The sequence below is a fragment of the Periplaneta americana genome, chromosome 15 (genome assembly GCF_040183065.1).
Source record: "Periplaneta americana isolate PAMFEO1 chromosome 15, P.americana_PAMFEO1_priV1, whole genome shotgun sequence".
Lineage (NCBI taxonomy): Eukaryota > Metazoa > Arthropoda > Insecta > Blattodea > Blattidae > Periplaneta > Periplaneta americana.
Genome location: NC_091131.1, coordinates 648,512 through 672,482, shown reverse-complemented (window position 1 = coordinate 672,482; position 23,971 = coordinate 648,512). Strand labels below are relative to the sequence as shown.

The 23,971-nt window shown below is 36.9% G+C and overlaps 1 protein-coding gene across 3 annotated transcripts in view; it reads right to left on the bottom strand.

The window, feature by feature from the left end:
• Positions 1 to 23,971, bottom strand: part of LOC138715781 (platelet binding protein GspB-like) — a 173,629-nt gene that overhangs the window by 18,930 nt on the left and 130,728 nt on the right. For all 3 annotated transcript variants that reach the window (XM_069848844.1, XM_069848845.1, XM_069848846.1), the window contains 2 exons: positions 20,523 to 20,933; positions 5,607 to 5,743 (listed from right to left, as the gene is read on the bottom strand). In XM_069848844.1, the coding sequence (XP_069704945.1) occupies positions 5,607 to 5,743; positions 20,523 to 20,933 (548 nt within the window). The remainder of the gene's footprint in view (positions 1 to 5,606; positions 5,744 to 20,522; positions 20,934 to 23,971) is intronic.

The window sequence follows — 23,971 nt, the reverse complement described above, 5'->3', positions numbered from 1 at the left end:
TTACATTTCAGCTCATTACATAGAGATTCTTCTTTTTAATACATTAGATTTTTAAGTCCCTGCATTATCTACATTTTTTTACTTTTGAATTTTTTCACAACATTCAGTGGAGAACATCCACTGAAGTGATTCTGAAATTAAGTGAAAGATACAATACATTTACCCTTAATACCAGTAGTACCAGTATCATATACGTTTTTTCAAGATTCATATTGTAGACATAAATGTAAATAATCACTAGATACTTGAAATTTCTCAGTGACATTGGAAACACTTAGGATTTGTTTATCATGTTCAGAAAAGCCATTGATTATAGATTCTGTCGAATAGAAATTCAGTCTAATTCTATGTACAAAACTTTTATCAATGGCTGTGCTACTTCAGCTTGTATGCTGGTAGGAAAATTACGCTACAACTAAGGTTGTCAGTTTCAAGGAGTGAATTTAATTTACTTTTACGGAAAAGTTCCGAGAGATAATCTATGTTTATGTCACTACAGAGTAGCCACCTATGCCCACCGACGCCCTCGAAATCGAGACGAATTGTGGAATCAAGTTATTGACACTTGGGAAGATCTCGCCGAGGATCAGAACCTATTGCACAATCTTGTGACATCCATGCCGGATTGACTTAGAGCTGTAATAGAAGCTGATGGCATGTGGACAAGATTTTAAGTTAACAGGTCTCGTTTTGTTTCTTATGATTATTGTTTCAGGAAGAATACTTTTAACTTCCAAGTAAGATTTTTTTTGACGAGGTTCAGCCCACTTGTAAGACCCAGAATTTGGGCATAAATTATTCCATATTTTTCGACAAATTAGACAGTCGAGGAACTGTGAAGAAATTAATTACACCTCAATAAAAAAAAGTTTTACCCGGGATCGAACACGAGACGTTTCGGTTATATAGTAGAACTGACACGCTACTATATGAGCTACCGAGACAAGACAGTGACAGCAGCAGTCCAGAATGTAGATCCCATAGCAGGCGTTTGCCATTCGGTACAGAGAAGCAATGATATTTTGTGACTCGAGCTATGTTGTGAAATCGTGGCCTTAAATCGCTATCTTCTTCGTGATTCTTATTCTGGTCCTTGTCCTTGTTGTGGTCCTTTTAACAATTCTTGTTGTATATGTCATGGTATTTATTGTTACGTCGATATCGAGTGAACCGCGCTGTAGAACTTTAACTTCCGACGACCAAGAGTCGTCTCATTCCTTTTAAGGGTAACTGTACATAACCCATGTTCGGTCCACTGCTGTGGAGTAATGGTAGGCACATCTGACCGTGAAATGAGTGGGCCCGGGTTCAAATCCTGATTGGGACAAGTTACCTGGTTGAGGTTTTTTCCGAGGTTTTCCCCAATTGTAAGGCGAATGTCATGTAATCTATGGCGAATCCTCAACCTCATCTCGCCAAATATCATTTCACTATCACCAATCCCATCGAGGCTAAATAACCTAGTAGTTGATACAACATCGTTACATAATCAATTTAAAAAAGACGTCAGATAAGCAGAGGAAGTTACAAAAGCTTGTGGTGTCGAATTTAAAGTTTCCGTGATGTTCAAGAAAGGAAAGTACTACAAATGGGAGGAAAAGTAGATAGCCTATATTGGTGTATTCATCACATGATATTACACAGGAGATATCACCACATATGGTTGTAAATAACCAAGGACATTTTAAATCTGAATGTGTATTTTAGTGTAATCAAGTGTTGCTTTGTATAGCAAGAACTGTAGGCACTGTGAATAAATCTCGATATGCATCTGAAAAAAATAGTAATCAACTTGGCAGAAATGTTCGTGTGTCACAATATAATTCGTAATATTTTATTTGTTAATGGCACCGTTATTTTTATTAAAGTACGTCAGCAGTTACATGTGCTACACAAGTGTCTTAATTCTTTGGAAAACAACTATTTATGTCATTTGGCACAATAATATGAACATTTTCCATTTTGGTAATAAATTAAGTGGCAAGAAAATGTTCATATGTCACACCATATAATATTTCATATTTTTTACATTATTAATTATTCCTTTTCATTAAGATTTTCTGTTTATATTTTGGAATGCTTACGTTAAAAGACAGTGATGTCTCTTTCATAAACTCTTAAGTATTTAATTAAATATCCTGTGACGATCATAGTTACTTCGAAAATGTTATGTGTGTCACTATGGAATGACCCATCAGTATTGATAGTATTGTTACAAATTACAAAACCTGAAACTGTTAGAATGGGATCAGGAGTAGTGACAAAAAAATGTAATGTTGTAGGCCTACATGAACATGACTATTTTAATCCAGTGTCTAATAAGGTGTGAAGGCCTTTTGAGGTAAACAGTATTGAAAATGTGAGGGAAGGGGTATTTCTTGGTAATGCATTAGGCCTGTATACTTTATAATATTATTAACTATATATTGTTAAAGTACCTAGTAAATATCGTAATATGTATATTATATAATACTGTAAACGAGACATCACAGGCTGCAAACTAGATTATTCTTGTGTTTGTATAATTATACGAACATGTATGAAATAAACAAGACTACTACTGCTTAGGTTAGGATAGTATTATTTATATATTGTAATCAGGCTATATGCACAAATTTTCCAATATACTATCATAACTAAATAGGTAATGTTAACATTAATTTTCATACGCTTTTGTGGTGCAAGTTAAAATAATTCAAAGTAAAGTATAATAAAACTCCGACAACATTATAATCATGAACGTCAAATTCTCTTATTTCATTTATTTTTCAGTCCCTTATTTTCCATTGTTCTTTGGATTTATCATTAATAAAATAACAATTAACGGATAAATTATGTTATACACTCAGTTGATAATATAAATAATATTCACGACAAATATATAAAAACAGAAGAGATAACGAATCATATTATTGCCGCCCGATACGGTACCATTACAACATGGTCTACATATTGCTTTGCCTGGCAGAGATTCTGAATTATATTCAATACAAAGGCGTACTTTATCTTATCTCTTCGCTTCGCCCACGTGACAACTATAAATAGCTGTCTCGTTCCGAACTTGTCTATGTTCCGAACTTGCCAAGTTGCCAAGGTCATATAGGCCAATAATATTTATCCATGGTCATCAGTTGTCGACAGTACATACCGAGATTATCTCGTAAGCAAGAAATAATCGATTTAGAGTTCGTGTCTCGTGATGGTGTTGGTCATTGTGCCATCTGTTGACGATTATTGAACTACATCAAGCCGGCCTCGACTGCAAACCCTAAAGCCTATATAAAAGAGCTATCTGTTAGTATATATGATCTAGGGTGTAACGCAGGACCTCCTATATTACCAGACCTGACACTGTGAGCGGAAGTAAACAAACATGGTGGACAATAGAGTGGTAATGCAAGTGTGAAAGTATACGTACTTCATGTGAATGTTTATTGTATTTCTTGTATCATTTGCCTCTAGTGTAATCGTTGAAGGGTTTATAAGTTAGTATATAATAATAGAATTGTGACATTATAATTAATATAAATTGTTTTCGTAGAGAAAGCTTGGAAGTGTTATGTTGTTAAAGTTAAAATGCCTCGCACGTGTAGTGTACCAGGTTGCAAATCGAATTACAATAAAGAAAGTCCGTTTGTACATGTATTTTTGTTTCTAAAAGATAAAGATTTAAGGGATAAGTGGACAAGAAGCATTCATCGTGAACATTTTACCCCAACAAACAACTCAGTGGTAAGAAAACTAGCAGTGAAGTGCAGCAAGGTTTTGGCCAACTTATTTATTAATAATTACTGCAAGGTCCATTGAAAGACAAAAATAAAACCCACCGAAAGTGTTCCAAGTTCAAAAAATTGGCTGCTGTGCTCTCCACGCCGTGAATTCTTCATCGTTTTTAGTTTACAGCCTATCTAATCCCTTGTGTAGGCCTATGCATAAGTGGATATTACAGTGATAAGCTATAGTGAATAGTGTCATTTCATTCTGAATTAACATTAGTGGATACAGTGAGAAATTACAGTGCTGTGCTCTCCAAGCCGTGAATTCTTCATCGTTTTTAGTTTACAGCCTATCTAATCCCTTGTGTAGGCCTATGTATAAGGGGATATTACAGTGATAAGCTATAGTGAATAGTGTCATTTCATTCTGAATTAACATTAGTGGATACAGTGAGAAATTACAGTGCTGTGCTCTCCAAGCTGTGAATTCTTCATCGTTTTTAGTTTACAGCCTATCTAATCCCTTGTGTAGGCCTATGCATAAGTGGATATTACAGTGATAAGCTATAGTGAATAGTGTCATTTCATTCTGAATTAACATTAGTGGATACAGTGAGAAATTACAGTGCTGTGCTCTCCAAGCCGTGAATTCTTCATCGTTTTTAGTTTACAGCCTATCTAATCCCTTGTGTAGGCCTATGTATAAGTGGATATTACAGTGATAAGGTATAGTGAATATTGCCATTTCACTCTAAATCAACATCAGTGGATATAGCGAGAAACCACAGTGAATAGTGTCATTGCATTCTGAATCAGCATCAGTGGATATAGTGAGAAACCATAGTGAATAGTGTCATTTCATTCTGAATCAACATCAGTGGATATAGCGAGAAACCACAGTGAATAGTGTCATTTCATTCTGAATCAACATCAGTGGATATAGCGAGAAACCACAGTGAATAGTGTCATTTCATTCTGAATCAACATCAGTGGATATAGCGAGAAACCACAGTGAATAGTGTCATTTCATTCTGAATCAGCATCAGTGGATACAGTGGATAGTGTCATTTCATTCTAAATCAACATCAGTGGGCACAGTGTTAAACTGTACGTAGTGAATAGCTAGTTTTATTTTTAATCAATCTCAGTGAATACAGTGACAGAGTTTAGTGACTAGGAAGACAGGACTCCATATTATATAATTTCCAGTTGCTGATGAAATCTATTTGTATAATCCAGGTAAGATTTCCTAAATCCTGAAGTAGCAGCTATTCAGTATTGTATTACTGTCTTCTATTTCCTCACAAATCTGAATTTTACAGGAGTTAATTAGGCAATTGCCAATATTCATATATAAAAACACATAGGCCTAGGCCTAATATAATAACGTATTGAAGCTTTTAATCAGTTGTTTTCTTTTATTATTGGTGTATGTAGGCATATTTTTATGTTACTGATTGCACTATGTTCATTTATGTAGGTACGGAACTTTATTATTAATTGTTTCATTGAGAATTTTGTTAAAATAATCTCATCGATGCCGTATTTATTTTAACTCATTGCAATCTACGAAATCCCTCTCCCGGCCGCCATCTTGGATGCCAGTGTCAGGTCCGGTAATATAGGAGATCCTGGTGTAACGAGATGTAGTTCCGATGTTTTGCCGCCAAGTGTCTCGACGTCGCGTCAATAGCGTGTCAAAGGTAATGCATTGAGTTGGGGGTCTTTCTATTTATTTGTCTATGCCCACTACTAGCTTACTGACAATGTAAAAAAAAATTCACTTCATTTTCATTTTCTCTCACTCAACCAATTATTGCCGAATGCACAAATTCTAGGAACAAACAAGTGCAGTGCGATCATAATCTTGACATCTGCAATGTTACATACTGGCTGTGTGCTTTGCTGACTCTCGTCTGCTGACGGTTCCACACGGTAGTAGTTCCACTCGTCCTCAGAATCCTCCCCACTCTCTGCTACATTGTCCGACTCCGGCACTAATGCAGCAACACCCGGCTCACCTGCAACTGAACAGTGCAAAAATATGCAAACAACTGCTGTGTCCACACAATCATGACTACGAGGACTACAATGTTTCGCTAGTTTCTTTCAATATACAATATCAATGAAATGGAACTTACTCAAGAATTAGCTTGGAAAATTACTTAAAATAATACACAATGATAATAGGTCTAAGAAGAATGGTAAACAATATCAAATAAATAATACTAATACGCTACAGTAAATTTTATAACGACTGCAGTAAAAACAAAACCAAGATGCCATTCAAGGAAATAGATCAATAAAATTTAGGGTAATTCTTCACAAGAAGTGGACTACTCCCGCAATCCTGGTTGGGACAAGTTACCTGGTTGAGGTTTTTTTTTTTTCCGGGGTTTTCCCTTAACCCATTAAGAGCAAATGTTGGTTAACTATAGATGCTGGACTCTGGACTCATTTTGCTGGTATTATCACCTTCATACCATTCAGATGCTTGATAATCATAGATATTGATAAAGCATCGTAAAATAATCCACTTAAAAATTAACGGAAGCTAATAAACAAAATACAACACGGAGAAACTGTTTCCAGAAGACAGGACGGGTGACAGTAGGAATAAAAATAAAGTGCGTAAGATTATTTGCTGATAAAATGACGCAGTTGGCAGAAGAAGAAATGATACTAAGGAATATGCTACTGGAACTAAATGACAGCTGTGAGCAGTATGGAATGAATATAAATGCAAACAAGACGAAGATGATGGTCATAGAAAGAAAGAAAAAAAAAGATAAAAGTGCGAATTCGAAATGCTGCAATAGAACAAGTGGACCGTTTCAAATACTATAAGCAGCAACATGAGTTGCTGCCATGAAGTCAAATGGAGGAGAGCACTAGCAAAGGAAGCTATTAATAGACCTCTGGAAAAATAACTAAAAACAGTGAAGTACTCTGTGTGGAGTATAGCAGAAATATGGATATTACGAAGAGAAATGACTGGAAGCATTTGAAATGTGGATATGGAGAAGAATGGAGCTTGTAAAATATACAATACAAGAAGATAGAATAATGCTGAAGCTGATCAGGAAGAGAAGAAGAAAATGACTGGGTCATTGGCTAAGATGAAACTGCCCACTGAAGGATTTGACGTAACAAATATAGGAGCTAATAAAATTGAACGATCAATATTTATATTTCCCTTGTATTGTATTGTATTCATTTACATTCCATGGTATTCATACATCGCTTCACAGCTAGAATATGGAACATACAAAAAAAAAAAAAAAAAATCTAAATAGTACTACAAAGTCTTAATTCATAGTCACAATCTAGCTAAAATATGTACAGAATGGTTTTACAATATAGCCTACTACTATAATTCAAGTGGTTAGTATTGATACTTAAAACAAGATAGAAATATTCATGAAGTGTTGTTGAATGTCAAATTCATCTACAGAATAGTATGTGTCAGAAATTAGATTCTTCTTTAATTTGGCCCTAAAAAAAATCTTGTATTTTAAGTTTGATTTTTTATATCAATAAGGAAGTTATTAAACATTTTTACTGCTAAATAATACAACGCACTCCTTTTTTTTTTTTATAACATGATAGACTTACCTATGGAGTATGAAAGTTATTTTCTGACGACAATTTATGCTATGAACTGTTGAATAAGTTACTAAGTTTTCAATATTACATATGAGGAAGTTTATTAATGAAAAAATATACTGACAAGCCATGTGCATTATTTGTAATTTTTTGTAAATGGTCCTACATGATTCCCTAGATTCGGCACCTACTACTGTTCCAATTGAGGACCTTTTTGCAAAACTTTCTAACGGCAAAATTTGCAAAATTGAGATTTTCATGGATTTGTTAACATAAAGCAGGCCTCTACATGATGTTCAAAGCATCTTAGTAAAATTGGGTTATTTCTCTTCATTGCAGCATGTCAAAAGGTGATAGTTTTTTCAAAACTTGCTTTCTGCTATAAGTGAGAGATACAGCAAAACTTGCTTACTATAGTGTTTTGTCTCTCCTGTAAAATCTAGTTTTTTCAGTTCGCAAGTTTTGCAACAACGGTCCTCAATTACTCTTTTTGTTACTATCTATAGGTATGTACTATCTGTTACTTTATATAATCATCACTATACAAAATAACTGAAGAAAAAAAAATACAGATTCCATAAATATCAAAGATATTCAATCAAATAAAAATGTTATAACAATAGATCTTGAATTTAAACTTTCACTGGAAGGAATGGTGAAGAGGAGAAAATTTCGGGACAGAAGAATATATTAGGTCATAACATGAAGATATATTGATTGTATGCAGAGACTAAGAGAAAGGCAAAAAATAGGGTAGAATGAAGAATGCTGGGCTTGCAGTGAAGGACCTGCCCTTGAGCAGAAACCAATGAATGAATCAACAAAATTTTAAGTTTCCTACAATATATAATTGAAGACCTATCTTTCCAAAGAGGCTAAGTGTCAAAAACAAGTTTCTGAAATACTGATGGAAGAAACACTGCCAAGTACCTTTTGCTGCAACTTACAGTTGAACTACGACAGAACCCATTCAATGTGATATGCTCGTATGGATGCATCTCTCTTAGATTGAGTAAAACTAAATTCGAAAAACTGGAACATAACACTTTCTGGCTTCTTACAGAGTGACCTACTGAATCCCCTGAAGTAAAAAGCCCCACGCTAATATTCTGCCTGCTGGACCCATGGAGGGAGGGGAACTCGAGCCTCCCTCCCCCAAAGAAACAGATTTTCTTTCTGAATTTTTAGTAAAACCAAATACATCACATCTCAAAGGATAAATGAAGATATATTAATATCGCAGACATTCGACCCTTCAGTGACAGACTAATTCCGACCATAATTCTGAATTAAGAGTAAGTATCAGTAACCAAGCGAGTAGAGCAACAAGTTAATATTAGGAGATTCAATAATCCGACATTGAAGGACGAGGAAACTAAGCAATATTATCTGGTCGAAATTTCAAATAGGTTTGATACTTTTGGAAGTTATGTTAATGATGTGTGAAAAAATATCAGAGATAAATATTAAAATTGCAGCTGAGCAGAGCATAAGTTATAATGAAACTAAGAAAAAGAAACCGTGAGATTACTCCATGGTAGTAGAAAGAAGGAAACAGGCAGAACTGAAATTCTTGCAGGATACAGTTGGGCGAATAGAGATAATTATTTCAATGAAAGGCCTGAAGGAAGTCGTACACTTAGGAATAAAAAGAGAGATTACTTAAACGAAAAACTGAACGAGGTAGAGAAAAATAACAGAATGAAAACATTAGAGATTTGTCGTATATAAAGGCATAAAGTAATCTAAGAAAGAATCGAGAAGATTAACTCCTTATGTAGATGAAGTTATTGGGGATCACCAATGTGGTTTTAGGCATAATAGAGCAACTATTTATAAGATTTTTTCTATTTGACAGATATTGAAGAAAAAATGATTGTATACAGTGTACAATACATCAGTTATTCATACATTTCAAAAAAGCACAAGACTCGGTTAAGCGGGAAGTTTTATATATTATCATCAGAGATGAGATTCCTCTAACCTGAGCGGTGCTATAAACGATGCAGCGACTATGGAAAGAAAGAGTCTGAGAATACCTTTACGATCGCATTTGAAAGCAGTGCTCATGTGCATACGTGAAACTGGTCCTTAGTTCTAAGATTGTTCAAGAACAATAATAATTCTAGAAAATACATAATGGTCTTGTTTCCTGTAACCTTTATAGTTGGTTCTGGAAGAATACCTACCAGTTGTTCATATGAAACATAAGACATCAATTTCATCCATTCTGAAAACCTGAGTGTTTTCTCCGTCACACTCTCTCAAGCACATAATTTTAACTTCATCTTCTTCAGCTGCTAGAACCTCGTTCCAAGATTTCTTCTTTTTCTTGAACACTGTACTTGGAACATCTGAATTTGCTTCCAAAAGTTTTTCAGTAACTGCCTGTTTTTACTCAGGCTTGTAGGAAGCACCTTCTTCACTCTTAACTGCCTTACAAACCAAGTGACTGCACACACTTGTAAGAACCAAGCTCAGGAGTTCCATTTCCAGCCTTTGCCTGCTGCTCTCTTCAGCATCCTTACGTCCTTTGGCCTTCAGTTTGTTCATGTCTGCAGATAATCATTTCTTTGCATTTGCTTCCCTCTTCCTATCTCTCTCACTTTCCTTCACCAAGTAAACTTTTGTGGCTTCTTCATTTACATTCAGTTTCCTTCTCCAATTCTGTTTTGATGTTCTCCACTTTTCTCTCTTTTCTGTATTCATAAATGAAGAATAAGAAGGAAAGCATTTGAAATGTGTTATGTTTTGGAGCAAGAACAAAATTCATATATATATTTTTTAAACTATCCATATTGTGAGAATGAGCCTATATGACATGAACACATACAACCACAGAAATCTCTTATAAACTCCAACTTAATTTAATTTAATTCACTTTTCCACAGGTAATCTATACTCATAATAAATCTGTGACCGAAATTTATCTGATAATTTTCGCTTTTCCAAAAATAATTGGTGTCAACATGAATAATTAATCATTCTGAAACCAAAAATCGCTTTTTTGAAATTTTTGTTTGTATGTCTGTCTGTCTGGATGTTTACCTTTTCACGTGATAATGGCTGAACCGATTTATATGAAAATTGGAATATACATGAAGTTCGTTCTAACTTAGATTTTAGGCTATATGACATTTAAAATACATTATTTAAAAGAGAGGGTTATAAGGGGGGCCTGAATTAAATAAATTCAAATATCTCCCTTATTATTGATTTTCATGAAAAATGTTACATAACAAAAGTTTCTTTAAAAATTATTTCAGAAAAATTTTATTCTATGCAAAAATGTTATAGTACTGATATTTAATGAGATAAATGAGTTTTAAAATAACAATGCGTTTTATTATCGCCATCTAATGGGCTGTAATGAAATGAAAACAAATGACTTCGTCTATAAGGGACCTTGGACAACAACAAACGGAAGCTATTCATTTAACATGTTTCTGTGTCTGTATGAAGTAATCTCAGAAGCTAATTAACCAATTTGTATAATTATTATTTCACAATTGGAAATTGTAGTTTCTCTAGATGGACATAATGCTATAATGTTATTACAGTAACTTCTGAGTGAATTGAGAACAGGTAAGATTAAAATAGATTCTTGTGCACAGAAAACTTGATAGGCTATTCTGTATATTCGTTTCCTGTATTTCTTAGAATAATGTTCATATAGACCTATCACATTCATTTTCATCTCTGAGAATTAACAAACAACGAGAGGGTATTGATTTAGTATGCAGTAATAGTACGTTAGCTTAGCATTCCAATATTTTATAATCCAAATTTTAACTATGCTCAATTGAATCGTATTAAAGTACATAAAATGAATAAACTATGCAATAAAAGCAATGTAAAACAATTGGGTAATTAGCCAAGCAGACTATGTCGCACTGTTGTAAATTTGTTCCTCCTGAGACTCAAGAGCTCCCACAACAAATTAAAAACTTACTTATCGGAGTACATGCATTATAAACACACTTTCTAAATAAGACCGTACAACATCTTATTTCTAGTGACATCGTTCGGTGCAAAAGAAATACATAGGCTAAAGTAAATTCTAACCATCATTTAAAGTTCAAGCATAGGCTTATCATTTAATTGGAAATCTTCTTCCAGCTGAGAATAGCCTTCAGTTCTTTCAAGTGTATTTCATTTTAGATGCTGACCAATTGTCTATTAGGTCTAATACAGTATGAATTTTTTACCTTTTTTTTTAGTAGGTTATTTTACAACGCTGTATCAACATCTTAGGTTATTTAGCCTCTGAATGAGAAAAAAGGTGATAATACTGGATGAAATGAGTTCAGGTTCCAGAACCGATAGTTACCAGCATTTGCTCATATTGGGTTGAGGAAAAACCCCGGAAAATACCTCAACCAGGTAGCGTGCCCCAACCGGGATAGTATCAATCTTAAAAGTAGAGTTGACTGAACTACTCCAGGAAATACTGCATGATAATAACAGTTAAATTCAAAGTTTTAAACACAACTTTGAAAATGACTCCGAAGCAAACGACTAACAACATACAAAAAGCTATTATTCACTAAGTAATTATAAAATTATATTTAGATTTGTCAATATTTAATTTTAAGAAGTGCAGCAAAGCGCACAGGTATGGCTAGTAGTAAATAAAGTTCAATAACCTCAGTCATACTATGTAGGATGGGCGTGACATATTAACCAGAGCTTTATTATGTCTTAATTCTGAATCAAGCAAAAGTAATATTCAGATTGTATTGACTAGTGATTTAACCTTACTTCTGTAAACTTTTATTTCTTTTATAGTTTCTTATTGATAAAAATAAAATAAACTTCAGAGTAATTTTTGGGAAGAGTGTGACACACACAACTGTTACCATTAATGTAATTAAAACTCTTTATCTACGTCACCTGCTTTTAGAATGAATTCCTGAAATGAGAAAGAAAATTACTGCTGTAGACAAGATGACAGCAGAGCAGCTAATTTATGAAAAGAGGGAACAATTCAAGGACTCCCAACATTGATCATTTTTCACACAAGTTCAGCATGTACACACTTCACATTTGTTCCTAAAATAAACACATACAGTGAACTTATTTCTACTGTAAAATATTAGTAATAAGGGTTTATTATTATTAGTGTCCAGAAAGAAATACTAAACTTTAAAAAACAATGTCCAGGCTCAGTTTAGCATGGAATGGCTGAAAAATACCAAAATGATATTTTTCTCAAGTTCTTGAACGCTTTGATTTGTAACAGTTACAAGATAAACACACATATGTATACGTCACATTAAAACTATTTGAATATTCAAATCCAAGTAACTAAAAAAATGTTTACATTGTGCGTTATCACTCTTTACGTCTTCAATTAGGTACTTCTGTGGGTTACCAGACAGAACCTGTGGACATTTGCAATAAGATAGATACACAGCAACGGAACTGCAAATTTCACCCGAATACGAAGCAAATACAAGACAAACCACAACACAGATCTACTGTAGAAATAATCTGTCATTCACGTGAGTCCTAACATCCAAATATAAAATCTCTTTCTCAAACTCTAAACTAAACATCCAGAAGGTGCATGGACTTGTACCAAGGGTATGGGACACGTCTGAAGGGATAGAATCTGACAACAGTGACGAAAACATGAAAGCTAAAATAATGCAAAAAGGCTTTTCAAGTCAGCTTTAGAACGTAGACAGCACGACGGATCCTTACAGCCTGTAAACAGGAGAACTCTGTATCAAATGCCAAGCCTTACTCCGTATCACAGGATTCTTCATGCGCCTACAGCCTAAAAAACTTGTCACTGGCATACAGTATGCATTCTACAAGTGGCAGCCATGAAGCTGTGTTATTTGCACACAGCTCTGCTGCTAAGTTTGTAGCAAACAAGATAACTTGGCAACACTGTAAGGTGAACTAATCTGTAGGTATGGGAGAAGAAGAGATATTTTTAACTGTACACATTGGTACAAGTGTTTCTATTGCCTTCCACTGCTTCGTGGTAACGTTTCCTATCACATATGGACTTCTGTAATAAATAAAACAAATGCGAACACTGATAGGCCTACTGCAGTTTCAATGTACATTCAGGTAATAAATATCGGTACCGGTAGTTCTTAAACTTAAAACACGGCTTTTCACACTAACATGTGTAATTCCAGGTGTCATGGAAGTCAGAAGTTGTATCCACTTTAAGAATGTTTTAACTTGCATTTTTTCTCTCTCACATGGAAGTCCTTCAGGCCTCCTAGGACAATACTGGAAATATGAAAAGGAGTAATTTCACAGCGATAGCAACAGAAAGTTTCTTTCGAAGTATTCTGTCGTATAACATAGAAGTGTACTGCATTATATTACAATCTTAAAATAACCATCGATACCAGAGCCTCATTTCTTATTCAGTAACCTGCTTTGAAAACATTACGTCATCACAGTGCATAACCTGTCACTAAAACGACGCTGTTGCCACACATCTTTGTAATCAAGCTGATTATAACACTTCCTTTGCTTTAAAACGATACTGTTCTGGTAACAATGATTAATCATCCTACATTCTAGTAACAGGGTGACAAGTTGCAAAGAAACCTGCTACTGAGAACAGTGTTATTCTGCTTGAACGACCCAACAGGTGCAACCATATTCGGCTTGCCAAACGTGTCCTGCCAGTTTTCTTTCTTTGCAAATCTAGGAAGTCATACACACTGTGCATACTAGATTACAAAAGAACAAACAACATCGAGTCAGACTGCGAAAAGAGTTAAAATATTACAAACTGCGGGAACGTGTATACGCAGAATGCCATCGATTGCAACTATACAACCTCCTGTGAACAGGTTAGTTCGTCGGCGGAGGAAAGTAAACAATTTTGAGGATATATTAAACCGAGATAAGAATACAGAAATTTGCACTTCGTACCTTGCTTACTGGACGCATCCGCTTGCTAGTTAAGAGATCTATGCATGTGTCGTACGTATCGAATATAGTTTTCGGTAATTTCGCTGCAGCCATAATAAGCAGTTTTCAAAACGCTAACAAGTTACGTATCAGACGCACTGTATGTACACTTCACCCCCATCCCAAGCAACTCATGCGGGTGCACTGCGTCGATAAGGCAACACTGCAGCCGTGTTCACGTCCTGAGTTATATCGAAATTGGGAAGATTAGAAATAACCAAAATTAGCCAAAGTGGGCCGCACCACGCCCTGGCTGCCCTCCGTTATTCTGACGTCACAAGCGCAGGCTGACGTGTGCGATACTCACTGAGCTGTCCGACCTCCGCCGCGCGCCACTGTCGCGAGCCAACTGAGCGCAGCGACCCTAGCGGAGGCCAGATGGAGCCACTATCGCACACAAGTGCGCACGCTCCGCAGCACCACACCCACCGACATCAACAGTTGATCAATCAATATAAAACCCAACAATTAATTACGCAGTCTTGGTTTCGAACACCGGTCGGTCAGGCGTGTTTGAGTCATCGTGGAGGACGGTGCCAAATCACCTGCAGACCATTACTTGGAACTGAAATACAAAGCCGATTTTGATAGTACAAAATCTATACTAATAATAAATCTGTAGCCGAAATTTTTCTGGTAATTTTAGATTTTCCAAAACTAATTGGTGTTAACATGTATAATTAACCATCCTGAAACCGAAAAACGCTTTTTTGAAATTTTTGTTTGTATGTCTGTCTGTCTGGATGTTTGTTACCTTTTCACGCGATAATGGCTGAACCAATTTGTATGAAACTTGGAATATAAATTCGATTTGTATGAAAATTGGAGTATAAATTAAGTTCGTTGTAACTTGGATTTTTAGACTATATGGCATTCAAAATACTTTATTTAAAAGGGGGGTTATAAGGGGACCTGAATTAAATAAATCGGAATATCTCGCTTATTATTGATTTGCATGAAAAATGTTACATAACAAAAGTTTCTTTAAAAATAATTTCCGATAGGTTTTATTCTATACAAAATTTTGATAGGACTGATATTTAATGAGATAAATGAGTTTTAAAATTACAATAACAACACCATCTAAGGCGCTGTACTGAAATAAAAACAAATGACTTCGTCTATAAGGGGCCTTGGGCAACAACAATCGAAAGCTATTAAACATAGCCTAAGAGAATGTTTCTGTGTTTGTATGAAGTAATATCGGAAGATAATTGTTTAATTATTATTTCACCATTGGAAAGTGTAGTTTCTCTAGATGGACATAATTCTACAATGTTATTACAGTAACTTCTGAAACATATAGCAAGTAATATAAAGTATACACATTAAAACTATGTCAATCTTCATTAAACTATGGTTGCATGTAATCACAATTAAAAAACATATTAAAGGAATTGTCATAGCACCAAATGATTGCTCTCTGAACCAAAATGACCGCATTTTAATTATTTAAATACAATTTAAATTAAGTAACATATTAAACGATTTATCCTTCTATCAAACACGAATGTTCCCTGGATCAAACGTCCTATTTTAATTATGTAATTACTTTATATTTATTTCTAACGGGTGCAGCAGAGCGCACGGGTGCGGCTAGTTGAAAATAAAATTATGGTATAACAGAGGCTGAACATGTTGCATATTTGTGTAGAATTTTTCTGTATTTGTTGCTGAAATTGAGAATTTCTAACACTTGATATTTTGACATGTACAAATTACGAGATGTATTCAATACTCTAGAAACTAGAATCTCTTCTCGGACGAAAATTCGAATACATACACATCAGATATACGATTACAATTACGAAAAAGTAAAGGGCACTTCTAGCCTGAGGTAGAAAGAGAAAATACAAAGAGAGCAGACAGGTAGTAAAATGAAGCTACAGATAAAGTGAGAAAGGGAAAAAGTAAACATAGGAAATAAATAATAGTACGGGTAGTAAATCAACTTAGGCAATACAGCACTTACGTTGTAAGTCTGTGCTTCATACCTTCTATATCTACAGAATCTTAATGGAATTATTGCTGCCTGTATGAAATTTCATATCGCCAACGCCTCGCAGAGGTAGTTCTCCCTTTGCACTTGTAAGTTAGGTTATAACCAGACATCGGATTTATTTTGTTCCTTTAGGAAAAAGGAAAAAATAATGATTAACATTAACGTTTCATGAAAATTGAAAGCTAGTTTGATAGTGCTCTAAAATTATTGTTACAACCCAGTTCGTTAATATTCGGCTTAAAATGTCTAAATCAATGTAAAGTTCAGTTATTTCACTATTTACTCACATGCTTATACATGTAAGCAACATTAAAGGTCAGTTTTCATGGATTAACACTACCACTACCAGGAAATTCAACAATGAATGGAACGTATTTTCGTCAAAAAGAATTTCAACAATAATACTGTACAATGGTTAGTTTGAATGTCTGTTAGCTGTTCCTCTTTCCCTCTCAATGTTGCCAACGTCAGGGTTCCCCTCCCCCAAATTTGGGGGGAAAACACTTTTCCAGTGGAAGGTTTGGGGGATTTTCAGGGGAAAGATAAAATTCAGAGGGGATATTTGGGGCATTTTTCGAAACTACATCATTAGATTTATTTTTAAAATTAATTATAATGAAACTTGCCCTTGAAATCTTCGTCGCCTAGATATGCAACCACAGTCTAGTATATACAATCACGAAGCTCAATACGTAGTAAATATGCATCCATAGATAGTTGCTAACCACTAGAATCGCTACTATCGCCTAATTATAGACAATGCGAAATAGTACCTGCAGTCTATTGTTCCTAGTACCCTCAAAACTCAAGCTTCGTGACTGTATGTACTAAACTCTGATGCTGCTACCAAGCCCAGACTGTATTCTCTGCAATACCTTGGACGTCATGGACACTGATCACATCAAAATTTGCTCATCACTCAGTCTTATGGACAGATAACAGGAGGCCAGAGAAAAAATGATGAATTTCTAAACTATTTACTTTTAAGTTGTACTCTTGCAACTGTCCTCGTATATTCTCTGTTTCTTTTGCTTATAGTCATTGTAAGGTTAATGACATCTGTCAATTACCTCTGCATTAAATAAATAATAAATAGGAACAACTTCAGTCTCTATAGATCGTTATATGGATCTATCCAAAGCTTTTGATTTTATAGATCAAGCTACAAGAACGTTTGGCTTGGATAACAGTAGCTGGAATAATAAATTATGAAATCTGCCGACAATATAAAGTAACATCACCGGATAGAAATGCATTAACGTAGACCAACAATGGAGCCCGAGCCTTCATTCATAGTTTTCTGCCCAAGGGCAGGTCATTCACTGCAAACTCAGCATTCTCCAATCTTTCCTATTTTCTGCCATCTGGATAAGAAATTGTATGTGTGATCAAGATGGATCAAGTATGCGGTGAATAAAACATTTTTATGCTTACAACGGGGCCAAACACCTTCACAGAGAGCACGTGCACAGTAAAGAGATCAGATGCTGACATTTATCGTCTCGTACAATCACTTTTCAGTACAAAATGCCTGAAGATGGAATATCATACTACTATTCACAGTTTGCATCACCATGCAAACCACCAGAGGACTCCAGGTGACCTCACAAGATAGCTTGAGGTACGAAGTTGAAGTGACCTGTATCAGCCTACTCAGCAAACACCTAATCTGCATAACCAATAGCTGCAAGTGAACGAAACTGGAAGTTGTGTTAAGTTTGTACGAGTATGACAAGATTACTTACAGACTTTAGAACTGAACTACTTCCATCTAGCTTGGCTGGATCAGTGGTATTCAATCTAGGGGCATGCGGAGTTTACTCTATCCCACCGACTACTTATGTAAAAATGCCGCATCATACTTGATAATTATTGCAGTTTACATATTTTCTTTTGCAAAATCAGTTCTTGTTATCCTTTGCTTCATAATATTTTACACAGTTCATTACTTGCTTCACTAATACTTCACACATCAATATCTAATAATTTATTTTGCACATAATATGAATTACAGTCTTGTGCCGATTGCTTTTGGGCACCCTGTGTTTTCTTTTTCGGTTTCCTTTAATGATTAGTTTTTGTTGATCCTGCGTGACTTTCTTTTTCCTTCTATTACTTTCTTCTCTGTATTTTAGTTATTTTCTCTGCTAGTTGTTTTGTATTTATTATTTCATATACCCGAAGACAAGTGCACCCCTGCATTAGAGGTGTCCATGTTTTGCTGGGGGGGCAAGTGCTTCATCCGAGAGAAGAGTCTTGCGTGCTGAGATGGAGGCAGCATGCTCGGATTTCTCCGAGTTGTTGACGGTTGTGGAAAGAGAGAGAGCGCATTTTCCAGCTGAAGTGTATATTGGGCTATGTTTTGGCCTGGTTTGTGACAGACGTTTCAGGTCTGATGAGAATCAAATTAATACATTAATACGCCACTCACGTCCACTATTTTCATTGTATATTTTATAGAGTTTGCCATTTTGTGACTCCGCGTTTCATGTTTCATTATGCTTGATATCTGATCTGCCATGACGGACATGTTTTGTTTTCAAGTTATTTTGTGGAGCTGGTTCTTCTGTCATGATTTTTATTCGAGTAATATTTAGCTTGTATTGGCTAACTAATTATTGTACGAATAGTGGGTAATTTTCTGGGTTAGAGAACGAGAATGAGTTATTTAATTCTCCATTTTCTCTCTCTCTCTTGCTTTGGCCCTTGGGCAAGTTGGTTTTCCAGACTTCATAAATATGTCAGTTTTAGTCTTACCCTGCGTGGGTCTGACAAGTTTTATGGTAGAACAAACTTATATATTATGCCGTGATTGGATGTTTGGTGTGATGTATGCAGGTGGCATACTTTTAGCATTAGTTTATATTCATTTCTTTCTTATTTCATTACTTCGTTCATTTAATTTACTTATTATATTAATAAATTGTATTTGTTCAAAATGAAGGAAAGCTTTGTTATTAATTACCTACTATCCAACAAAGTTATTCAAGGTTTATGGATTCTCATTGGAGAATGGGACCCCAATACATTACAGTCTTGTACGCTAATTGCAATAAATTTGGGGGTTCGAAAGAAAAAAAAAAAAGTTACTTTGGGGGGCGCTAGAAAAAAAAATTGAATACCACTGGGCCAATGATGGCCAACTTCACCTAACAATTCAATTCGGTTCACTTCATGCTTTCTCTCATGCATTTTTTTACGTAAATATGTCTACTACGAAAGGTAACTTGGGATATCCAGGTAAGAGCATCAGGTAAGGCATGAATGAATGAATGAATGGGGGAAATGGGAGGGAAAACATTTAAAAGGTACGCAAATACGCATTCTTACAATGGAGTTTGGGACTGAGGATAATTGAAAATGTGAGCTCCAAGCCTGTTGGTCACTTGTCTCGCTTCGAGTTTATCCATTCCACTGAAGGAACCAAAGAGAATTTTGAAGGGGAAAGCCGAATATGGAGGCAACCCATAGTCATCACGTAAGTGAGGGGGGTGCAGACAGAGCAGGAACACCTGCACACTGACACTGTGTGAGCAATCCTGCACCAAGGTTCACATTACTTACGCTTTAATATTGAAAAATCCCGAATCTTTTGTGGGAAAGGGGATGCAGGCACGTGGTCCACTCCGACATTTGTAGTAGCAGAATGAGTTAATTTTGGCGACTAGCCAATCAGTTCTTAGACGTGTCTATTGAAAATATGGCTGTAGCGACCGTGAGTGTTGTTACTGTAAAAGCCTGAGCCACTTCGCAAGTCGCTCTCCTGCTTGAAGCTCCACTGGCCCATGCGGTCCGTCTCACTCCATTTAGTTTCAGTCACCTAAGAGCCAATTGGCTAGTCTGAAATTGAGACAAGTCATCTTGTCCGAGGTTTTACTAAGGCTCTAAGACAAAATGTCGAGATGAGCCCTAAAAGAAATGGACCACGGACCAACATGCCCTTCCCTATAGAGTTCCCAAAATTTTGCGACCTAAATGCCCTTGCTCAGCTTCCATACATAAGCGAGGTTACTCGGCTCTACTCGCATTGCGAAAGGACAGAGAACCTTTCAATTTGCAGACTTAGAACTGACGACGGCCTTGACTTGGCTTAGCCATCGAACAACACACCTGTTACACCAGCGAGTTTTCTCGACTCCATTTGCACTGCGAAAGGACAAAGTTCCTTTCCATGTGAAGACTTACTCTCTCCACCCTGCAGTCCAGCGCATCCCCCCCCCCTTCAGTGAAGCAGCGTAACCCGGACTCACCCTGGTCCGCGGGCGGCGTGGGCGTGTCGTGGCGCGGCTCGCTCTCGGGGTCGAAGTCCTTCAGCTGCTGGCGCTGCAGCTCCAGGTCCGCCTCCAGGCTGAACGGGTTGTTGTTGCTCAGCGCCGCAGCCTTCGACGCCGCGATGGCCGGGGACAGCAGGACGTCGTCGACGGCGTCAACGTCCGTCTCGGGACCGAGGTCGTCGTCGTCGTCGTCCTGGCGGTTCAGGAAGTAGAGGTCGGTGGCGGACGGCGCGGCAGTTCCGTTCTGCTTGTAGAGAAGCCCCGCGTTGCTGTCCATGGCGAGCTGGGCCGGCTCCCTCAGGAACACCACGATCACGCTGATGTTGTCCGTCGAGCCCTGCTCCTTCGACAGCTGCACCAGGCGCTGACTCACTGCTTCCAGGTCACCTGCGAGCATTACATTGTTGTATCGTCTATTATAACTATAAAAATTGGAATAAAAGTTATTAATGACGTATATTATTCTTACAAAAAGTCCCTCAATGTCATACGAACAGCACATTTGGTCCCCGACCAATCCAGCGTCAAGTGTTCACGCACATTGCGGAGAAAATGTGCTGGTGCACCATCGTGCATGAACCACATCTGTAGTCTCTGCTGACATCGCAGCAAGGCAGGCAATACGTCAACAAGAAAGCCCTGAAAGTCTCTGTGGTAGCACGTATGGCCCTATTAGTCTATCACCAAGAACGCCTGCCCATACGGTGATTGAGAATCGGTGCTGATGCCTTGTTTCTTCAACTGCATGGGGATTTTCATCAGTCCACACATGCTGATCACGAAAATTCACATCATATCTGCTGAACCTCACTCATATCCGCAACCAGATTTTGTTTTCAGTATTCCTTGCGACGTATCATTATTTCTTGCCAAGGGGGTCAACAACGGTATGATTTTCTGGTAGTCTGCTGTATTGTAGGACAGAGAATGCATTGCCATGCATGGATGTCATATTGAGCACCTCCAATGAACAAGTGTTCAGATCTCAAAGTATGCGTCGTAGGACCCATGTTTATTAAACATTATTTTCTTGTTTTGATGCATGCTATCACCTCTTAAAATATTGGATACTTTTTAACACTCTGTATAGTATATCGCTCTTTCCCAACAGAACGCTAGATAGATAGTGCTGCTTAAAAAGGGCGCGTCAGCTACTATGGCTATTTGCGCCCTTATCTAAAATTCTTCATAAAACAAAAAACGCAAACAATACAATAAGCAGAATACTAAAAAAGAACTTAAAAACGTTGTTACGGTAAAAACGCGGGACACAAATGCAGTTTCAACAAGGTGATTCATGAAACTCATAAAAGAGACCAGTTCCCAGACAGTTGGTAGCAATCAATAAAATAAAACAAAGGCCACCACAGACAAATTGTATAGCATATTTCAAAACAACATTTTATAAAACATTCGGATGTAAAAGGTCCGAAATGTCAGGTATGTAAAAACAAATGTAACCTCCGGATGTAAACGGTCCGGAGCATAATCAAAAAACTAAATCACCCTGTCAAGTCCTGTATTCGACGAACATCTCAGAACTACATTTGCGCAAATAAAATCATTTGGAAGAGCTTCACGTAGAGTCGGCCGAATTGCATATTGTCGACGGTCACCATCATATTTTCTACAATGCAATAAAATATGTTTGGCCGTAGCTGGTTCACGGCAGATCTCACAGTCCGGTTGAGGTTCGCCACGTAGGAGATGGCCACGTGTGATACGACAGTGGTCAATCCTCAATCAGGAGTAAAACTTCTTCGTATCGTGACGATCTTGTTGACGAATCCCAAACTCAAACAGTATTCTTTATACTTCGTAATTTTTTTTCCTCTCTTGTGCAGACCATTCTCCTCCCCATTGCCACCATATTTTATATTTCAGGTACTTTTGAATGTCCTGCCATCTCTCGCGCCAATATACCAGAGAGCCATTCATTGCACCAGCCCTGGCTGCAGCATCCACAGCCTCATTTCCTGGAATTCCTACATGACCAGGAATCCATACCACTCCAATTTCATAATCAGAACAAAGGAGAGTGTGGAAGAGCTCCTGGGCTAACACAAGCGGATCATCAGAATTAAAAGACTGCAGGGACTGAATGGCACTTAAAGAGTCGGAGCAGATAAGGTATCTGCCCTGGGGTTGCCTAACTGAAAAACAATAAAGCTCTGTAAAAGCACACAGTTCAGCGGTAAAAACATTGGTATACTGGCTCAGTTTATATTTAAATATCTCTCCACCTGTACAGAAGGAACAACCAACACAATCATTTACCCGGGAGCCGTCACTAAAAACTAATGAATAATTTGGAAACTGTGATAAAAGTTCACTAAAACGAAGTCTATAAACAAAAGCTGGTGTAAAATTCTTAAAACATCGGCTCAGACTTACATCAAACATGGGACGTCGCATAGTCCACGGTGGAGTGGTCGTGCGAACTGCTGGCAGGCGGATGTCGAGCTCAGAGCAGTTCACACCTGCTGGACAAGTCTCCGTGGATTTTCACTGTATCGGCCGTAAAGAGAGCAATGGTGAAAGGAGTCGTAAGAATTGTACTCAGCCTGCGAGCGGAGCTTAACAGCATATAATACATTACGTCGTCGATACAGAGATGGTTCTCCCGCTTCGCAATACAGGCTCTCTATCCGACTCGTTCGGAACGCCCCTGCAGCGTGTCGTATCCCATGAGGATTGATAGTGTCTAAGAGACGTAACTTCGATTTATTTGCTCAGCCATAATCTGATAAGAGCACGATAAAGGCGTAAGAGCACTATGCGGTCTGCACCCCAGCGAATCCCGAACAAAAGACGTAAAATATTCAACGATTTTTCACACCATCACCTCAAATCAAGACTGCTAGAATGCACTCGTTAAAAAAGGTCGCTACATTAATTCAATTTCGGCAATTGAAGCTGTAATAAATTGCAAATATTCAATATTTTCACGAGTACTACAAATAAAATAGCTATTTGGAAAACTGTAAGGCAATCTAGCAAGATTCCTTTAACCGAAAACGTTTTTGTTTAAACACATTTCTTCAATGATTAATATAGGAATGCCGCACACTTATCTAGCAAGACTCCAAAAACGCTGTACAGCATCTTTAAGCAAGTTTAAACATGATTGAGAACGTGCAAAAACGATATATAGCACGATTAAGCAAGTTTAAGCATGACTAAGCAAAAAGCAAAATCGCTATACTGCACGATACAGCAAGTTTGAGCAGAACTGGGACTACTCGTAGCTAGAGATGGACGGTATTTCACAAACTGATATTTTGTCACAGGTATTTTTTTTTCACAGATAAACCTGTGACTGATAACGCAAAATATCTGTGACAAACTATCGCCATCGAAATCTGCTCCGTATTCAGTACTTTGTGACTGATATTTTCTCCTCTACGTCGTAGGTTTGCGCATGC